Source organism: Bos taurus, chromosome 17, assembly GCF_002263795.3.
Source record: "Bos taurus isolate L1 Dominette 01449 registration number 42190680 breed Hereford chromosome 17, ARS-UCD2.0, whole genome shotgun sequence".
NCBI classification, from domain to species: Eukaryota; Metazoa; Chordata; class Mammalia; order Artiodactyla; family Bovidae; genus Bos; species Bos taurus.
The window spans coordinates 52079188-52093614 of NC_037344.1; the positions used below are offsets into that span (position 1 = coordinate 52079188).

Consider the following 14427-nt stretch of genomic DNA (forward strand, 5'->3'; position numbering starts at 1 on the left):
GACAGTAGGTCCGGAGGGAGTGGACAGAAATATACCCCAATCCCAGAGCCCTGGATATGCAAAATAGACTGATGTTGCGGATCCACTGCTTGGGACAAAATAAATATTTACTTCCGATGAAGTTAGGTCAGATACCTAAATAAGAACACTGTATCTTATTCCTGTGTTCACCACTGGATTGTTGTATGCACGTGTAAAATTCATTCAGGAAGCTTTTACCGACCAGCTATTACGCGGTGGGCTCCGCCAGTGGCTCGGCTTCCCTATTGGCTCAGACGGTGAAGTTATCTGCCTGCAGTGCAGGAGACCTGAGTTATATCATGGATCGGGAAGATCCCCTGGAGGAGGGCAGGGCAACCCACTCCAGTCAGGGACTTCCCCGGTGGTCCTGTGGTTAAGAACGCGCCTATGGGCTTCACTGGTGGGTCAGACGATAAAGAGTCTGCCTGCAATGGGGGAGACCTGGCTTCCATTCCTGGATCGGGAAGCTCCCCTGGAGGAGGAAATGTCAACCCACTCAGGTATTCTTGCCTGGAAAATTCCATGGATGGAGGAGCCTGGGTGGGTTATAGTCCATGGGGTCGCAAAGAGTCGGGCACGACTGTGTTGTGCTTAAGACTATTATGCTTTGGGCCCGTCTCTTCAGCTTGTCTTGCTCCCTTACATCCGTGAGGACTTTTGAAATGTCACCAGTAATGCCTTCCCTTCCTAATCACTAAAACTTGTCGGGAGCCGCGTTAGGCATTACTGACAAAATGGAGGCACAGCCCCAGACCCCTCTCCTCATTCGGCAGGCACGGCCCAGGATGAAGGAAGGAGTTAGACCTTGTAATTCTGACTTGTCTTTTCCTCTCCTCAGCTGAGTTGACTGAAAAGGAATATTAAGGTGCTTATTGTTCTTGAGAGGAGCATGAGAAGGCACAAAGCCTTCTGCAGCTGTGCTCAGAAAATAATTCAAAGTTAACCACTGATATTTGTTCAAGGACTTTTACAAAAGAGTGTTCCAGGATGAGCACGTAGACTGTAGCTTGAGGCCATGGGAGGGATTGCTATCTGAAGCAATCCTGTGAGGAGAATGTTTATGGCAAAGGAGTTTACTGAATTTAGGGCTTAGAAATAATTAAAACAGAAGTTAAAGATTTAAGGAATGTTGTAAAGTTAGCATATTTTATAGAGCTTATAGAAGTTAGGAATTTTTAGAGACACTATGGCTAGAAGCCTTTTTAAGAGATAAAGAGCTCAGGATGTTAGAGGCAAACAGGATTTAGGAAGATAAGTAGTAAACTGAGGAATGTAGCATGAGTTACAATGTAATCCCAACTATAGGACACAGAAGAGGAGGTAGATATTAGATGAAAAGGCTGATTCTGAGACAATCACTGAAGTAGGAACTCTGAAGAGCAACAATGATTTATGGAGATAATAAATCTGGGAGAGGGGGAACTGAAAATGTCAAACCTCTGGCCTAATGTTTTTATAAAAGTATAAAAGAGAATCTTAAACTTGAAATAAACAGACAGTCCAAAAGAAAACGGAAAGGCTGCCTCATCGCCAACACCGTTCATCTTTTCAGGTTGAATCCCTGGCTGCTGGAGCTGGACTCCGGCAAAAACTGTTTGCCCTTTTTTACTTTCCCCCATAACACATTATTAATATGCCATATAATTTATATGACTAGGCTCATCTCCCCCACTAAAAGTGGGATAAAGGGAATTTTCCTCTATTTTATTTCAGTGACTACAACTGGTAGCACCAGGCAGTCACCCAAATATTTTCACTTCAGTTCAGTCGCTCAGTCGTGTCCGACTCCTTGCGACCCCATGAATCGCAGCACGCCAGGCCTCCCTGTCCATCACCAACTCCCGGAGTCCACCCAAATTCATGTTCATCGAGTCGGTGATGCCATCCAGCCACCTCATCCTCTGTCATCCCCCCCTTCTCCTCCTGCCCCCAATCCCTCCCAGCATCAGGGTCTTTTCCAACGAGTCAACTCTTTGGCATGAGGTGGCCAAAGTATGAGTAAATGGGAGTAATGTAAAGTGCAGTCATCTCAAACTAGGTGAGAGTAAAGCCTGAGGCAACATTTTCACTTTAATGGGATCATCACATCCTTAAAATGCCTTTGACAGCTATTCCCAAGCAGGTCTGAAAGCAAAGACAGAGGGAAACAGCATAGCTGCATTTGGGAGTCTACTTACACATTTTCTGATCTGGGGATCTTTTCCAAGACTTTATTTCCATAATGAGGATTATAACAGTACCCAAGGTAATGGATGTTTTGAGAAATAAATGAGACAGACCACCTAAAGCACTTAGCATGGGTGCTGGATAAACCGTAGTTTTATTACCAGCAGGCCCTTAGTGTAATAGAGGAAGAAGAACGGTTCCTAAAGGCAGACATCTAGATTCTGGTCACATCAGTCACTCGTCTGTGAGGCTTGGGTGAATCATTTAATCCCTTTTAAATTTACTACCGACTACCATAAACCAGGTGGCTGAGTTAAAATAAACTTGTTCCAAAGAAAAAAATATTTCAGATGTTAATACTGACCCATCAAAGAAACCACACAGGGAAACCTAAAATTGGATTCGTGTTTACTATTATCAAGTTTACAGACATAAAAAGTAACAGATGTTTATAATAGGCATCATTACTGGGAAAACATGACGTCTCATTTCAGCTTTGATTAGAAAGCTGGTATTTAACAAATGTGAATTAATCATAAATATATAAAACACAGAATACCAAGACTGTTTTTAAAAAGAACTGTTTATTTACTGAACCTGGGGCAGATCAGATACACAACCAATTTTAAATTTACATCTTTTAACTCAATTTTGAAGTGTTTGCACACACACACGCACACAAATTGGCATGCAACAGTTGTCCTAAGATAAAACTCAGTCACCTTAAACTGTTGCAAGTATTTTCACCCAAGGTTGAAAAATTGTTTACCCTGAACATGAAAACCTGTAACAAATTTAATTATACAAAACTCGTTACTTGTAGTTTTCCCCTTGCAAAGATCCAAAAAAAAATGTACAAGTAACCAATATACATCAGTCACAACATAATCCGGATCATCCCCACAATAAAACCAGATGCTCCTTGATTTTTAAACCCATTATCAGAGACCAAAAGAAAGTCGTTTCGTTCTATACAAAACAAAATTCACATGTGCCAAAAAAGACCCAAGAAAAACAAAAACCCTAGTACTGACAGTGATGTTCAGTACCCTAATTAAACAGTGGCCAAAATGCCACTGATCAAAAATAAAATAGTGGCTGCAAATCACCGCAAAGAAATCCAAGAGGCTTTAACCCTTTGGCATCGGAAATCCAGATTTTTCCAATTACATTAATGCATACCTCCTACATGCCAAGAGTAGAGAAGGTGGATGCGCCAGCATGGAAAGGAAAGTCATGTCTTCACTGTTCTCATGCATAAGCAGAGTGGACTGTTTGCTACAACACCCGAGAGAACTGGCTTTAATAGACTTCTTACAAGGTTAGGCAGAAACCAAAAAATGGTTATTAGCTGCTTGTGTCAACAATTTTAAGTGGAGGTGATTGAGTTCTAAGGTTCAAAGTGAAACTTTGGAGGGGTGGGTAAAGGTTGTTGGTTTAAGTCTTATCTTTAAAGCAAAAACAAGATAGACAAAGTATAAAAGTACCAACCTGGTCACATACTCTAGTCACAGAGCTCTACCATCAAGCTGGATAGAAAATGTCAAGATTCAGATTGTTGTTTCTCAACAAAATGAATCTTTCTAATGACCTGAACTGTAGGATAAGGGATCCCAAGAAGAGAGTCCTTTTAGTAAAGTACTATCCTGAACAAACTGTATTTTATAATGAAAATAAAAGGAAAGAAAACTAAGGACTCTACACCTATATTCGGCTTATAGTGTTTGAGTTTTGGGAGGGCCTGTATAATGGAGGCAGAATTCAAATATGAATTTATGCCAATCAAATGTCAAATTTTCACTATAGCTTTCCTAAAAAAGTGTTTTCCCCCAGTATCTATTAATCACAAAGAAACAAGCTGTGAAGATATAGTTCAGAAAATAAAAACATAGAAACTAATGACATTATTATGGTAAACAGTGAATTATGAATTTGGGATTATGGGGAAAAGGCTTTTAAACAACCCTCCGGACTTCGAAGAATCTCTTCAGGTAGTAGATCTGTCCCAATGTCATGGCAACTAGAACAAGAGCTTCAAAGAAGGACCAAAGGACCACTCTGCTGTTTGTGTTGTCATTGACTGTTGAGGACAAACAAACAAAATTTAACCACCAAAACAAACAAAAGAAAAAGCACAGACATCCAAAATTACCCCCTAGTCTTAACTTCATGTCAAAGTTAATACTTTACACAACATTCACAGTATTCAGAATACCTTTGACTTTTGTCCCCAAGCACTTAAACATACTTAAAAGCAGAGTTTTACATTTAAATGAGACCTTGAAGATTAATGGAGCAGTCAAGTCCACTCTGCTTATGCATGAGAACAGAGAAGAAATGACTTGCCCACGGTCACATTCTAGAGTTAAAACCCAATCCAACCTTCTCTCTTTCACACATACAAAGTCCCCTAATATTAGAATCCTTTTTGCTGAATCAGAAAATTTAACCTTATTCTTTCAAGATAAGTTACCCAAGAAGCACTACCAAGTTAAAATGTTTCAAAGTGCCTTTTCTTTAAACATTTATTCAGTATTTATTGAGCACTCACTATGTATTTGGCATTGGTTCTAGATCGAAAGGTTTCTCAGTTTCACAGACCAATGCTGGCAGCTATTACCAGACAAACTTAAACTAGTTACAGGATTTACCCCATTTGTAAGCTAAGAAATTGGTCAAAGGAATAGTATGGCTGTATTAATTTATTGCACTCAATTTATGTGACATTCTTTCAAGTTCCTGATCAAATTCCTTAACTTTTAAAAACTACTGGGTAGTTTCTCATTTTTCTGCAAATGGCAGAAAACAATTATAATTAGCAATTAAGAGAGATGAATAAGTAACTGGCATATATTACAGGTATATGTATCATTTATAAAAAGAGAAACTAGAATTGCAGTAACTGCTGGACTAATGATCACTCGAAAAGAAGTGAAAATCAATTAAATGACTCCAGAAAGATAAGTTATACTTACTCAAGGAAAGAAAATGACTTTTTTCCCCCAGAGTAAGAATAGACAAATGCCCAAAACCATTAACTAGAATTCCAAAAACCACCAACACTGAAATTTTAATGTTCATTCCATGGCATGAAATTTACTTCTGCTGCAAACTTTATACGGAGAAAGCAATGGCACCCCACTCCAGTACTCTTGCCTGGAAAATCCCATGGACGGAGGAGCCTGGTGGGCTGCAGTCCATGGGGTCGATAAGAGTCGGACACGACTGAGCGACTTCACTTTCACTTTTCATTTCATGCATTGGAGAAGGAAATGGCAACCCACTCCAGTGTTCTTGCCTGGAGAACCCCAGGGACGGGGGAGCCTGGTGGGCTGCTGTCTCTGGGGTCGCAGAGTCGGACACGACTGAAGCGACTTAGCAGCAGCAAACTTTATAATTCATTTCTAGCATAACTTAATGACTACCATCTTAACCGTATAAAAACAAGTATTTATCTCTCCCTTCAATAACAGAAAAATGCATCTTTAAACTTAAAATAGAACACACTGAAGCATATAACAGGAAAGCAATCATCGAAGAAAATGTGTGTACATAAGATACTGTTCTCATGTCATTCACATACTTGTTGTTGTTTAGTTACTAAGTCGTGTCTGATTCTTTTGCGCCCCCAATGGACTCTAGCCCACCAGGCTCTTCTGTCCGTGAGATTTCCCAGGCAAGAATACTGAATAGGTTGCCATTTCTTTCTCCAGGAGATCTTCCCGATCCAGAGATTGAACCCAAGTCTTCCACATTGGCAGGAGGACTCTTTACCACTGAGCCACCAGGGAAGCTTGGTTCACACATTAGCCTGATCTAAAAACAGTACTATTACAACACTGTAGTTTAAAAAAAAATCTCATTATAGCCATCTCTGAGGAGCGAGTGTTATAGGAAGATATACAAAAAATAAACATTGTGGGAACTATTGGATTTATAAAATCAGACTGAATGTCTAAAATTCTATTTTGTTTGTGAAACAAATTCAGGAGTATCTCCACTCAAATTAAGGATGAGAGAAAAAGGTCGGATGCCTCCAGACACCAGAAGATGGGGGCTTCCTCTGGCTGCTGTGCTAGCTGAGCTACAAAGCAGTGAGGGTTCTGAGCCCTTCTCATCACAGAATGGGCTGGCCCCCTCCTGGGAGAAAAATAACCAACAGGTGATGGAGAGAAGGTAGGGATCCTAGAAGGTGAGAAGATTAAGAGCACAGGCCAGGAGAAGGAATGAGGTGGAAGAGGCAAGAGTGGCTGCATATAAGCCTCAGTCCATCTCATGCCCCAATCCACCCCAAAAAGGTAAGAACAGAGGCACCTGTCCAGTCCGTCACATCAACTCATTATTCTCCCAGGCAGAGGTGAAGTCTGGGCTCTACGTCCTAAAGATGCCTTTCCATCACTGGCAAGAATGGAGGCAAGAGGGTGGGAAGAACACAAACTACATCTTGGAGAAATTCAACCTGTTCTCATCTATTGGAGTCACTCCTCCCTCCACTCCCTATCCCACCTTCAGAACAAAGACTTCGCACAAAAGCCACTTTGCATTTACAGACGAGCTCAAGCCCAGTGAGGCCCATCCCCAAGGGTGACCTGAAAGACGGAGACACTGGACAGGTGTGGACTTGGGTCTAAAATACAATCATCTCGTCTGTGGATCAATATGGTACCTCTTTAATTTTAAACGCAAAAGTATCATAATTAGTGCTATGCCACGGGTTAAAACAGGCTTTGCAACCTAGGGTGGGATTCCAATTATCAATGTTTCTGAAGACAAACACACTCACAGCTTCCAGTTTGCAAACTTGGGACCCAAACTGATCTTTACCTGGTGAATACCTCTATTCATGTTTTAATGCTTTTTATTTTAATTAAACCATACCCCAGGTTTTAGAAAAACAGCTAAGCCTCGGCATGATTATTGATCACAAAAACTTCAGATATCGGATTTAAAACCAACGTAATGTCCATTTTTTGTTTTTCTTTTCTGCTTTATGAAAACCATTAGCTTACTCCCTAGCTGACCACTCATTTTTTAAAACTCATAAAAGCTAGTGCTGAATCTAAACAGCATTGTTTGGTTTAGAATCAATGTCCCAATAATAAATTAGTCTAACACAAAGCTCTACAAACAAATGTATATACTCAAATATCTTTGCATAGGTGCTTTTTAAAAGTCAACCCCTTAATATGTTTATGTGTCCAAAATTTCCAAATGTGGAAGACACAATCCAGCTCTTGGGTAATACAGGTCACCATTTCATGGCCCTCAGATACTGCTGCAAAGTCAAAAGCATTAACTTACTTGCTCTGTGTATTCTCTCTCGAACTTCCATGTATTCCTGTTCATGCTTCACAGCTGTCATCGCCACTGCGAGCTCATTAATCATTTCTTCTAGCTTGTTCTGGTGAGCTACAAAAGGATTTGAAAATGGATTAGAACATATTTGGAAATCTCTTTTTGAAAAATTCTTAAAACCAGGAAAAAAAACAAACACCTCCTCCAGAGAAGGCATACAAAAGCAGCTATTTTTCACAAATGACTCAGACATCATTTTGGACCACTGATGACAATTTAATCCCCCAAGAATTTTTAAAAAGTTCGTTCCCAGTAGAGAAACCTCTTTCAGAGTAGGAAAAATGCTATACAACATTTACGAACTAAAGGAACATAGCCCTAAGAAATGTCTTCTAAGAAATTGTTAAGTGAAGTTCACCAGACTCACTGCCAACCATAGGGGAGATTAAAAAAAAGATGGAGGAGGGGCACAAAATACAAATTAAACAAAACCGTAATAATAACACCCTAGTAATAATCCTACAAATAACAATATTTAAACTAAATAAAAATCTACTCTTGAAAATCATGTAACTCTAATGTTAATTTAGGAAAAGTATCAAAGCTGCCTTTTAATCTTTATGGAGCTAAGCAGAAAAAAACATGAAGATGTTCTAGGGAAAATCTGTACCAATTCAACATTCTAGTACTATAGTCAAAGCAATCATTTCACTACAGTGGGCAATTTAGCAGACACTGCAAGTGAAAATACAAGTTCTCAACTGCTCAAGGTCTAGAACCAGGCATTCTCTTTAGCAAGGTAAACAGTTCTGAAGAAAGTGTATGTTTATAGGTAAGGCTGTATTACGGCAATGTACAAATAGGTAGGAAAAAAATATACCACAAGGGAAGACTGCCATCAGAGGAGTCTATTCACTATTGCCCAAAATCCAGCCTCATCTAGAATTCCAAACTGCCACAAATAATCCTAAATTTCTTATGAGAAGCCAAAAGCCTCTACCATTTTAAGGCAGCTGGGCTGGAATCACAAATCATCTCTCACCAGCTTCATGTCAGAAGCCCATGCACTAGGTGGAACCTTTACAGCAGAGTTTCTCAGGAGAAGCAGTGTGGACATTTTAGACCACATAATTTCTCTGTGGTGGGAAAGTGTCCGATACAGTGTACAACCACCAACCTATTCAGGAAAATCAAAAATGTTTCTAGATATTGCCAAGTATACCCTGGGGAGCAAAAAACATCCTGAGAACCACTGCTTTAGAGGAAAGCTTGATTTTATAGCTGTCATTCACCAACATGAACAGGCAAAAGCGAGACTGTTAAACATCATGTTAAAGGATTATTTAAGGAAAATATTCACACTCACCAGCCAACATTTAAATAGCCAACTGTTTAGAAAGGACTATTTTCCAGAAAACGAAAAAAGTCAAAGCCCCTCGAAACTAATTTTCCTTGACAATTAGCCAAGTCCTGAACTGCAAATGGCCTTGAAAAGCAAGCACAGAAATTTCTGAGTAGTATGATTCTTTAAATTCTATAGATTTCAAAACCTAAAAAGAGTTCACCTTACTTATGTAAATACTCTATGAAGTGCTATCTAGGGCAAATTATATCACATTAATACTATGAAATAAACTACTAGTTTCCAAAAGTCCTGAAATATACCATGGCCCCCCGGCCCACCCCACCCCAGTCCCCGGCCAAAAAATCCTTATGTACAGGCTCCTGGTAAACGATTTATCCAGAAGAATCAACTTAGGGCTCACTGCTGATAAGCCGAGCAAGAAAAATTAATCCACCTGCAACATACGTCTGAGAAAGCTTTTGTCACCTTATCTAGGGTAGACGTGGCTCCTAGAACTGCATTTCACGTCTAACCAAGTTTCACATGACCTACCTCTGTCTCATGTAACAAAGTAAAAACCACCAAAAAATAATCACTCTAAAACTCTAAATTAGTTGTAGGGTTTTTTTAAACTAGGAGAAAAAACACTGTCATGCTAACAGACTGAGGTTAGAAAGGAAAGCAGAAATTAAGACAGTAGGCAACAAAAATATGCAGAAAGACTGTCAGAAAATAATCCACATACCATCCCAGGTATCTCCACCACCTGAAGAAGAGTGTAAGATATAAACACACACATACAAAAACAAGAAGTTTAGCTAAAGTAGTCATTTATACAAATGAGCAACTAAAGATGCATATACTAGCGTAGGCAAATTAACAGAACAACCACCTAGGATATGTGTAACCTGCCTGCTGCCAGAAATGGCAACTGGAAAGAACTAAACATAAACATGAACCTCCAATCATTTCTTTTTGTTAATTAGAAGATCTGGATAAATGAAAAGTATATTTCACAAAAGGTTTTTGGTTGTAATGACAGTCAGTAAACCTAAAATAAGTCATCAAAAATAAATACTACATTCAGGTGGAGAAAATGTACAGGATTAATATTAACTCTGAGAAAGGGATATAAATCTTCAGAATGTTCATCTCACCTTCTGTTTCCATGTCTTGTCCTTTGGGGGCTTCCCCGATGTCAATGGTGAACATCACTATTTTTGGAGTCATGGTAGACATCCTATTGCTAAAACAAAACTTATATGTTCCATCCATGTGAGCAGCAAATGTGTATTTCCCACTGGACTCCCGGTCTCCTTTATAAATTCCTTTATTATCAGGTCCTGTAATCTGGAGGCAGAAGAGAAATTCATGAGATAACTCAAAAGATTCAAAATAATAAATGAGGAGGGAATAAATTGGGAGATTGGGATTGATGCAGATATACTACTGATACTGTGTATAAAACAGATAACCTAATGAGAACCTATTGTACAAGGAACTCTACTCAATACTCTGTGGTGACCTAAAAGGGAAGAAAATCCAAAAAAAAGGGATACATGTATACCTATAGCTGATTCACTTTGCTTTACAGGAGAAACTAATACAACACTGTAAAGCAACTATACTTCATTAAATAATAATTTTAAAAATAAAATTGTTAAGTGATGTCTACTGACAGCCAAACATTCGCTAGGAAAAAGGAACCTCAACGTCCATCCACTTCAGTTAGTGACAGTGATCTCTTTGGGCTACAGTTCTCCCATTTAAGAAACAAGGCTCCCTGAATACCTTTCAACTCTGACTACATTTGTCTTAATTTTCCAACTTAATAAAGCAATCAGAAACAGAAACCACACCATACACTTGTCTTCAAGTGGCCCAATACCACCAACAAATATGTAGCTATTAATATCAAAACAACAAAAAAGAAATCTCTTTTAAAACTAAGAACTTTGAGTAAGCCTACACATCGAGGTTTTTCCTGACTGATTACTGCTTACTGGTAAAGGAATCTGCTTTATCTTATATGCCTGAAGACTTAAGGAAAAAGACTAGCCTGGAAATTCAGAGACCCATGTTCTCATCCCAGTGTGCTCGAAATCAGTCGTTAGACCTTGCTCAAGCAGTTCCTCTTATGAAGCCCGTGCCACCTGCAGACTGAAAGACCTGTCTCTTAAGAGCTTAGCTAATTTTAACAGTTATTACCTCCATTATCCCCTTATTTCTGAACTTCACTTGTTTGTGTAACTCTGCTGACGTTAACTGTTAGATGGAAAAACCCATAGAGACAATTAACCATGCTAACCGGTAGGTTTAAATATTCATTCCACCTGGTTTCCTTAAAAAAGTTAGAAGCGAGTAATTTTTTTTGGCTTAAAGAAAATGATATAGGACAAAATTTAGGGACTGCTGGTTTCTTAAAACGATTTTCCGTTTTCTCCACAGATACTTTCACTGCAATCACTTCTAAAACGCATAACCCAACTCCACTCTCTTAATCAGAGATGACTAAACGAGGTATCCGAAGGCCTGCGTAAGAACGGGTTAACTCGGGTCGTTTCTACGAAAAATAAAGGCAAACACAACACGAACGTCTACCTAGCATTCCTCAACAGCTTCCGATTTACTTTTTCAGAAGTTTCCATGCCACGTCCCAACTTTAATTCGCGCTAGGAAGGGAAGCAGCTGCTGCCCGGATCGAAACCTGCCATCAGCTAAACAAGACTGTGTAGCGCCTCCTGGGCCCGGAGATGACACGCGGCGCCTGGTAGACAAAGCTCGGCGAGAGGTTCCAAGGGGAACCAGCCGTTCAAGCTGAGAATCCAAAGCAGCCAAGCAACGGTTCCATCTCCCGAGCAGAGCTCGGAAACCGGGCGGGTGCGAGGGAAAGGGACGTTAGGGGGTCGCCGGGTGGCGGCCCGGGCCCCTCCCAGGACTCGGATAGCTGCCTCCGGGTCCCGCTCTCCACGCTGGCCCCGCGCGGGCCCCGGGCGCCGCCAACCCCCGAGCGGCCGCGGGCCCCCGCCTCGGGCAGCGCGCCCGCACCTCCACGTCGATGTCCAGGAAGCCGCCCTCGGCCACCTCAAAGATGAGGCCCATCTTGGTGCCCGAGGTGACCCGCTCGAAGAAGCACTCCTCTGCATGCGCGTCAATGCTGACGAAGTAGCCCGAGGCCGTGGCCAGGAGGGCGGCCAGGAGCACCAGCAGCTCAGCAAGCGTCACCATGGTGGGGCTGGGGCCGAAGCCAGGACCGGGACTGCGGCCTCCAGAGCCGCCGTCGTCGCTGCCGCCACCGCTGCCTTCTCAGCCGCCGCCGCCTCAGCTCCGCCCCTTCCGGCTGCGCCACCCTAGGGGGCTGATGCGGGCGCCGCGGATTGGCGGGAGCCCGTAGCTGCCACGTAACGGACGCACGGCGGCCGCCGAGGGACAAGACTACTCCGCGTGTCTCGAGCCTGGACGGTGGCTCAGAAGGACCAGAAACCATCGTCTCCGTCACTACTTCCATTCACGTACTGCCTAAATTTCCGTGGGCCATGCTGCTGCTGCTGCTACTAAGTCGCTTCAGTCGTGTCCGACTCTGTGCGACCCCATAGACCGCAGCCCACTAGGCTCCTCTGTCCCTGGGATTCTCCAGGCAAGAATACTGGAGTGAGTTGCCATTTCCTTCTCCAACAGAAAGCGATAATATCAAGAAACCTCCTCTGCCTCATGCGAGACACTCTTAGGATTATCCATAAAGACAGCGGAAGATTTGGAGGTAGCAATAGGAATATAAGGAGGAGATGGGGCTGAAGCCAAAGGGTTTGAACTTTTATGTTCAAAAAAAACCGGGGAAAAGACGGGGGTGCGTATAGATTGGGAAGGGGAACGAGGGAAACTTCTGCGATATTGGAAATATTATATCATATCGTCACTAAATGATGGATACACGAGTGTTTACATATGCTTTTTTTAAAAGCTCAAGCTATATACTTGAGTAGTGCTCCATATTTTTTGCTTTACTGTATGTCTATAATACAACCACATACACACAAAAAAATTTTACCTTGGCTGCTGCTGCTGCTAAGTCGCTTCAGTCGTGTCCGACTCTGTGCGACCCCATAGACGGCAGCCCACTAGGCTCTGCAGTTCCTGGGATTCTCCAGGCAAGAACACCAGAGTGGGTTGCCATTTCCTTCTCCAATGCATGAAAGTGAAAAGTGAAAGTGAAGTCGCTCAGTCGTGTCCGACTCTTAGCGACCCCATGGACTGCAGCCTACCAGGCTCCTCCGTCCATGGGATTCTCCAGGCAAGAGTACTGGAGTGGGGTGCCATTGCCTTCTCCACATCCTCCTAAATTAGAAGTCTCTCACCTCCCCAAAAGTCTTGCTGACACCCTGCAGCCCCTTAAATATTGCCAGCTACTAAGACAATTTTCCCCCCACCCTTTGCCTCCTGAGGTACTCCTACACATCCCTCAAAACCCACCTCAAATGTCAGCTCTAGACTTCCTCCTGCACAATACTAGCCCCTTCCTCTGTGCTTAGAGTTACAGTCATTCACCAGTCTGTCACTCCCGAGGCACTAGTCTTGGCATACCTGTGCTTGTGTGCTGTGCTCTCAGGCCCTACCATAAAGAAAGTGAAGTCGCTCAGCTGTGACTGACTCTTTGCGATCCCGTGGACTGTAGTCTACCAGGCTTCTCTGTCCATGGGATTTTTGTCCATGGGATTTTCCAGGCAAGAGTACTGGAATGGGGTGCCATTTACTTCGCCAGGGGTTCTTCCTGACCCAGCGATTGAACCCAGGTCTCCTGCATTGCAGGCAGACGCGTTACCCTCTGAGCCACCAGGGAAGCCCCACCAAAAAACCTCACCCATGACATGGTAGTTGACATAGCAAGTTCACTGAACTGGCCTGAGCGTGAGGAGATCTGGGTTGTTACTCCAGCTTTGCACATAGCTGTGTGACCTTATTTATGTTCCATCACCTCTCTGAACCTTAATTTCCCTGTCTGTAAAAAATATGACACCACACTCTTTGCTCATCTGGTAAAGTCATCAATGAAAATCAGATGATGCTATGCGCTGGGCATGTTTGGGGAATTATTTCTTCAAAGACTAACAGGCAATAGGGGGCAGTAGTGGCCCAATATCCAGTTTCCTGGGCAGGTGTCAAGAAATAGGTACAATTAGGGTGATGATGGAAGTTTCCTGGCTATGATGAAACGTTATTGAACTCAAGAGTTCTAATAATGGTCCCCTGATTCTGTACCTTGCAAACTGGCAAGGGCCCTTCTCTTGGCAGGTCAGTTCTGTAGTGTCATCCTGGCAGCCATCACTGGAAGGAGACTCAGCCTAGAGCCTGCTCTTCCAGTTTCACCAATCCATTTGGAAGCCTCTATTTCCCTATAGTGGGCTTCCCTGGTGTCTCAGTGGTAAAGAATCTGCCTACCAATGCAGGAGACGCTGGTTTAGTCCCGGGTCAGGAACATCCCCTGGAGAAGAAAATGTCTTACTCACTCCAGTATTCTTGCCTGGGAAACCCCATGGACAGAGAAGCCTGATGGGCTGCAGTCCAAGGGGTCACAAAAGAGTCAGACACGACGACTTAGTGAC

The 14427-nt window shown here is 42.3% G+C and overlaps 1 protein-coding gene across 2 annotated transcripts; it reads right to left on the bottom strand.

The window, feature by feature from the left end:
* Nucleotides 1–2752: 2752 nt before the first annotated feature.
* TMED2 (transmembrane p24 trafficking protein 2) lies at nucleotides 2753–12156 on the bottom strand. 2 transcript variants are annotated; one of them, XM_005217724.5, is made up of 5 exons: nucleotides 11876–12156; nucleotides 9985–10177; nucleotides 9573–9593; nucleotides 7489–7596; nucleotides 2753–4267 (listed from the first exon to the last, which is right to left on the bottom strand). In XM_005217724.5, exons 1-5 carry the CDS (start codon nucleotides 12053–12055, stop codon nucleotides 4143–4145), a joined length of 627 nt encoding a protein of 208 aa, XP_005217781.1. In that variant the 5' UTR covers nucleotides 12056–12156; the 3' UTR covers nucleotides 2753–4142. The 2 variants fall into 2 exon arrangements, with proteins under 2 accessions (XP_005217781.1, NP_001153290.1); NM_001159818.1 differs by lacking the exon at nucleotides 9573–9593 and having other exon boundaries at nucleotides 4143–4267; nucleotides 11876–12055.
* Between the last annotated feature and the right edge of the window lie 2271 nt (nucleotides 12157–14427).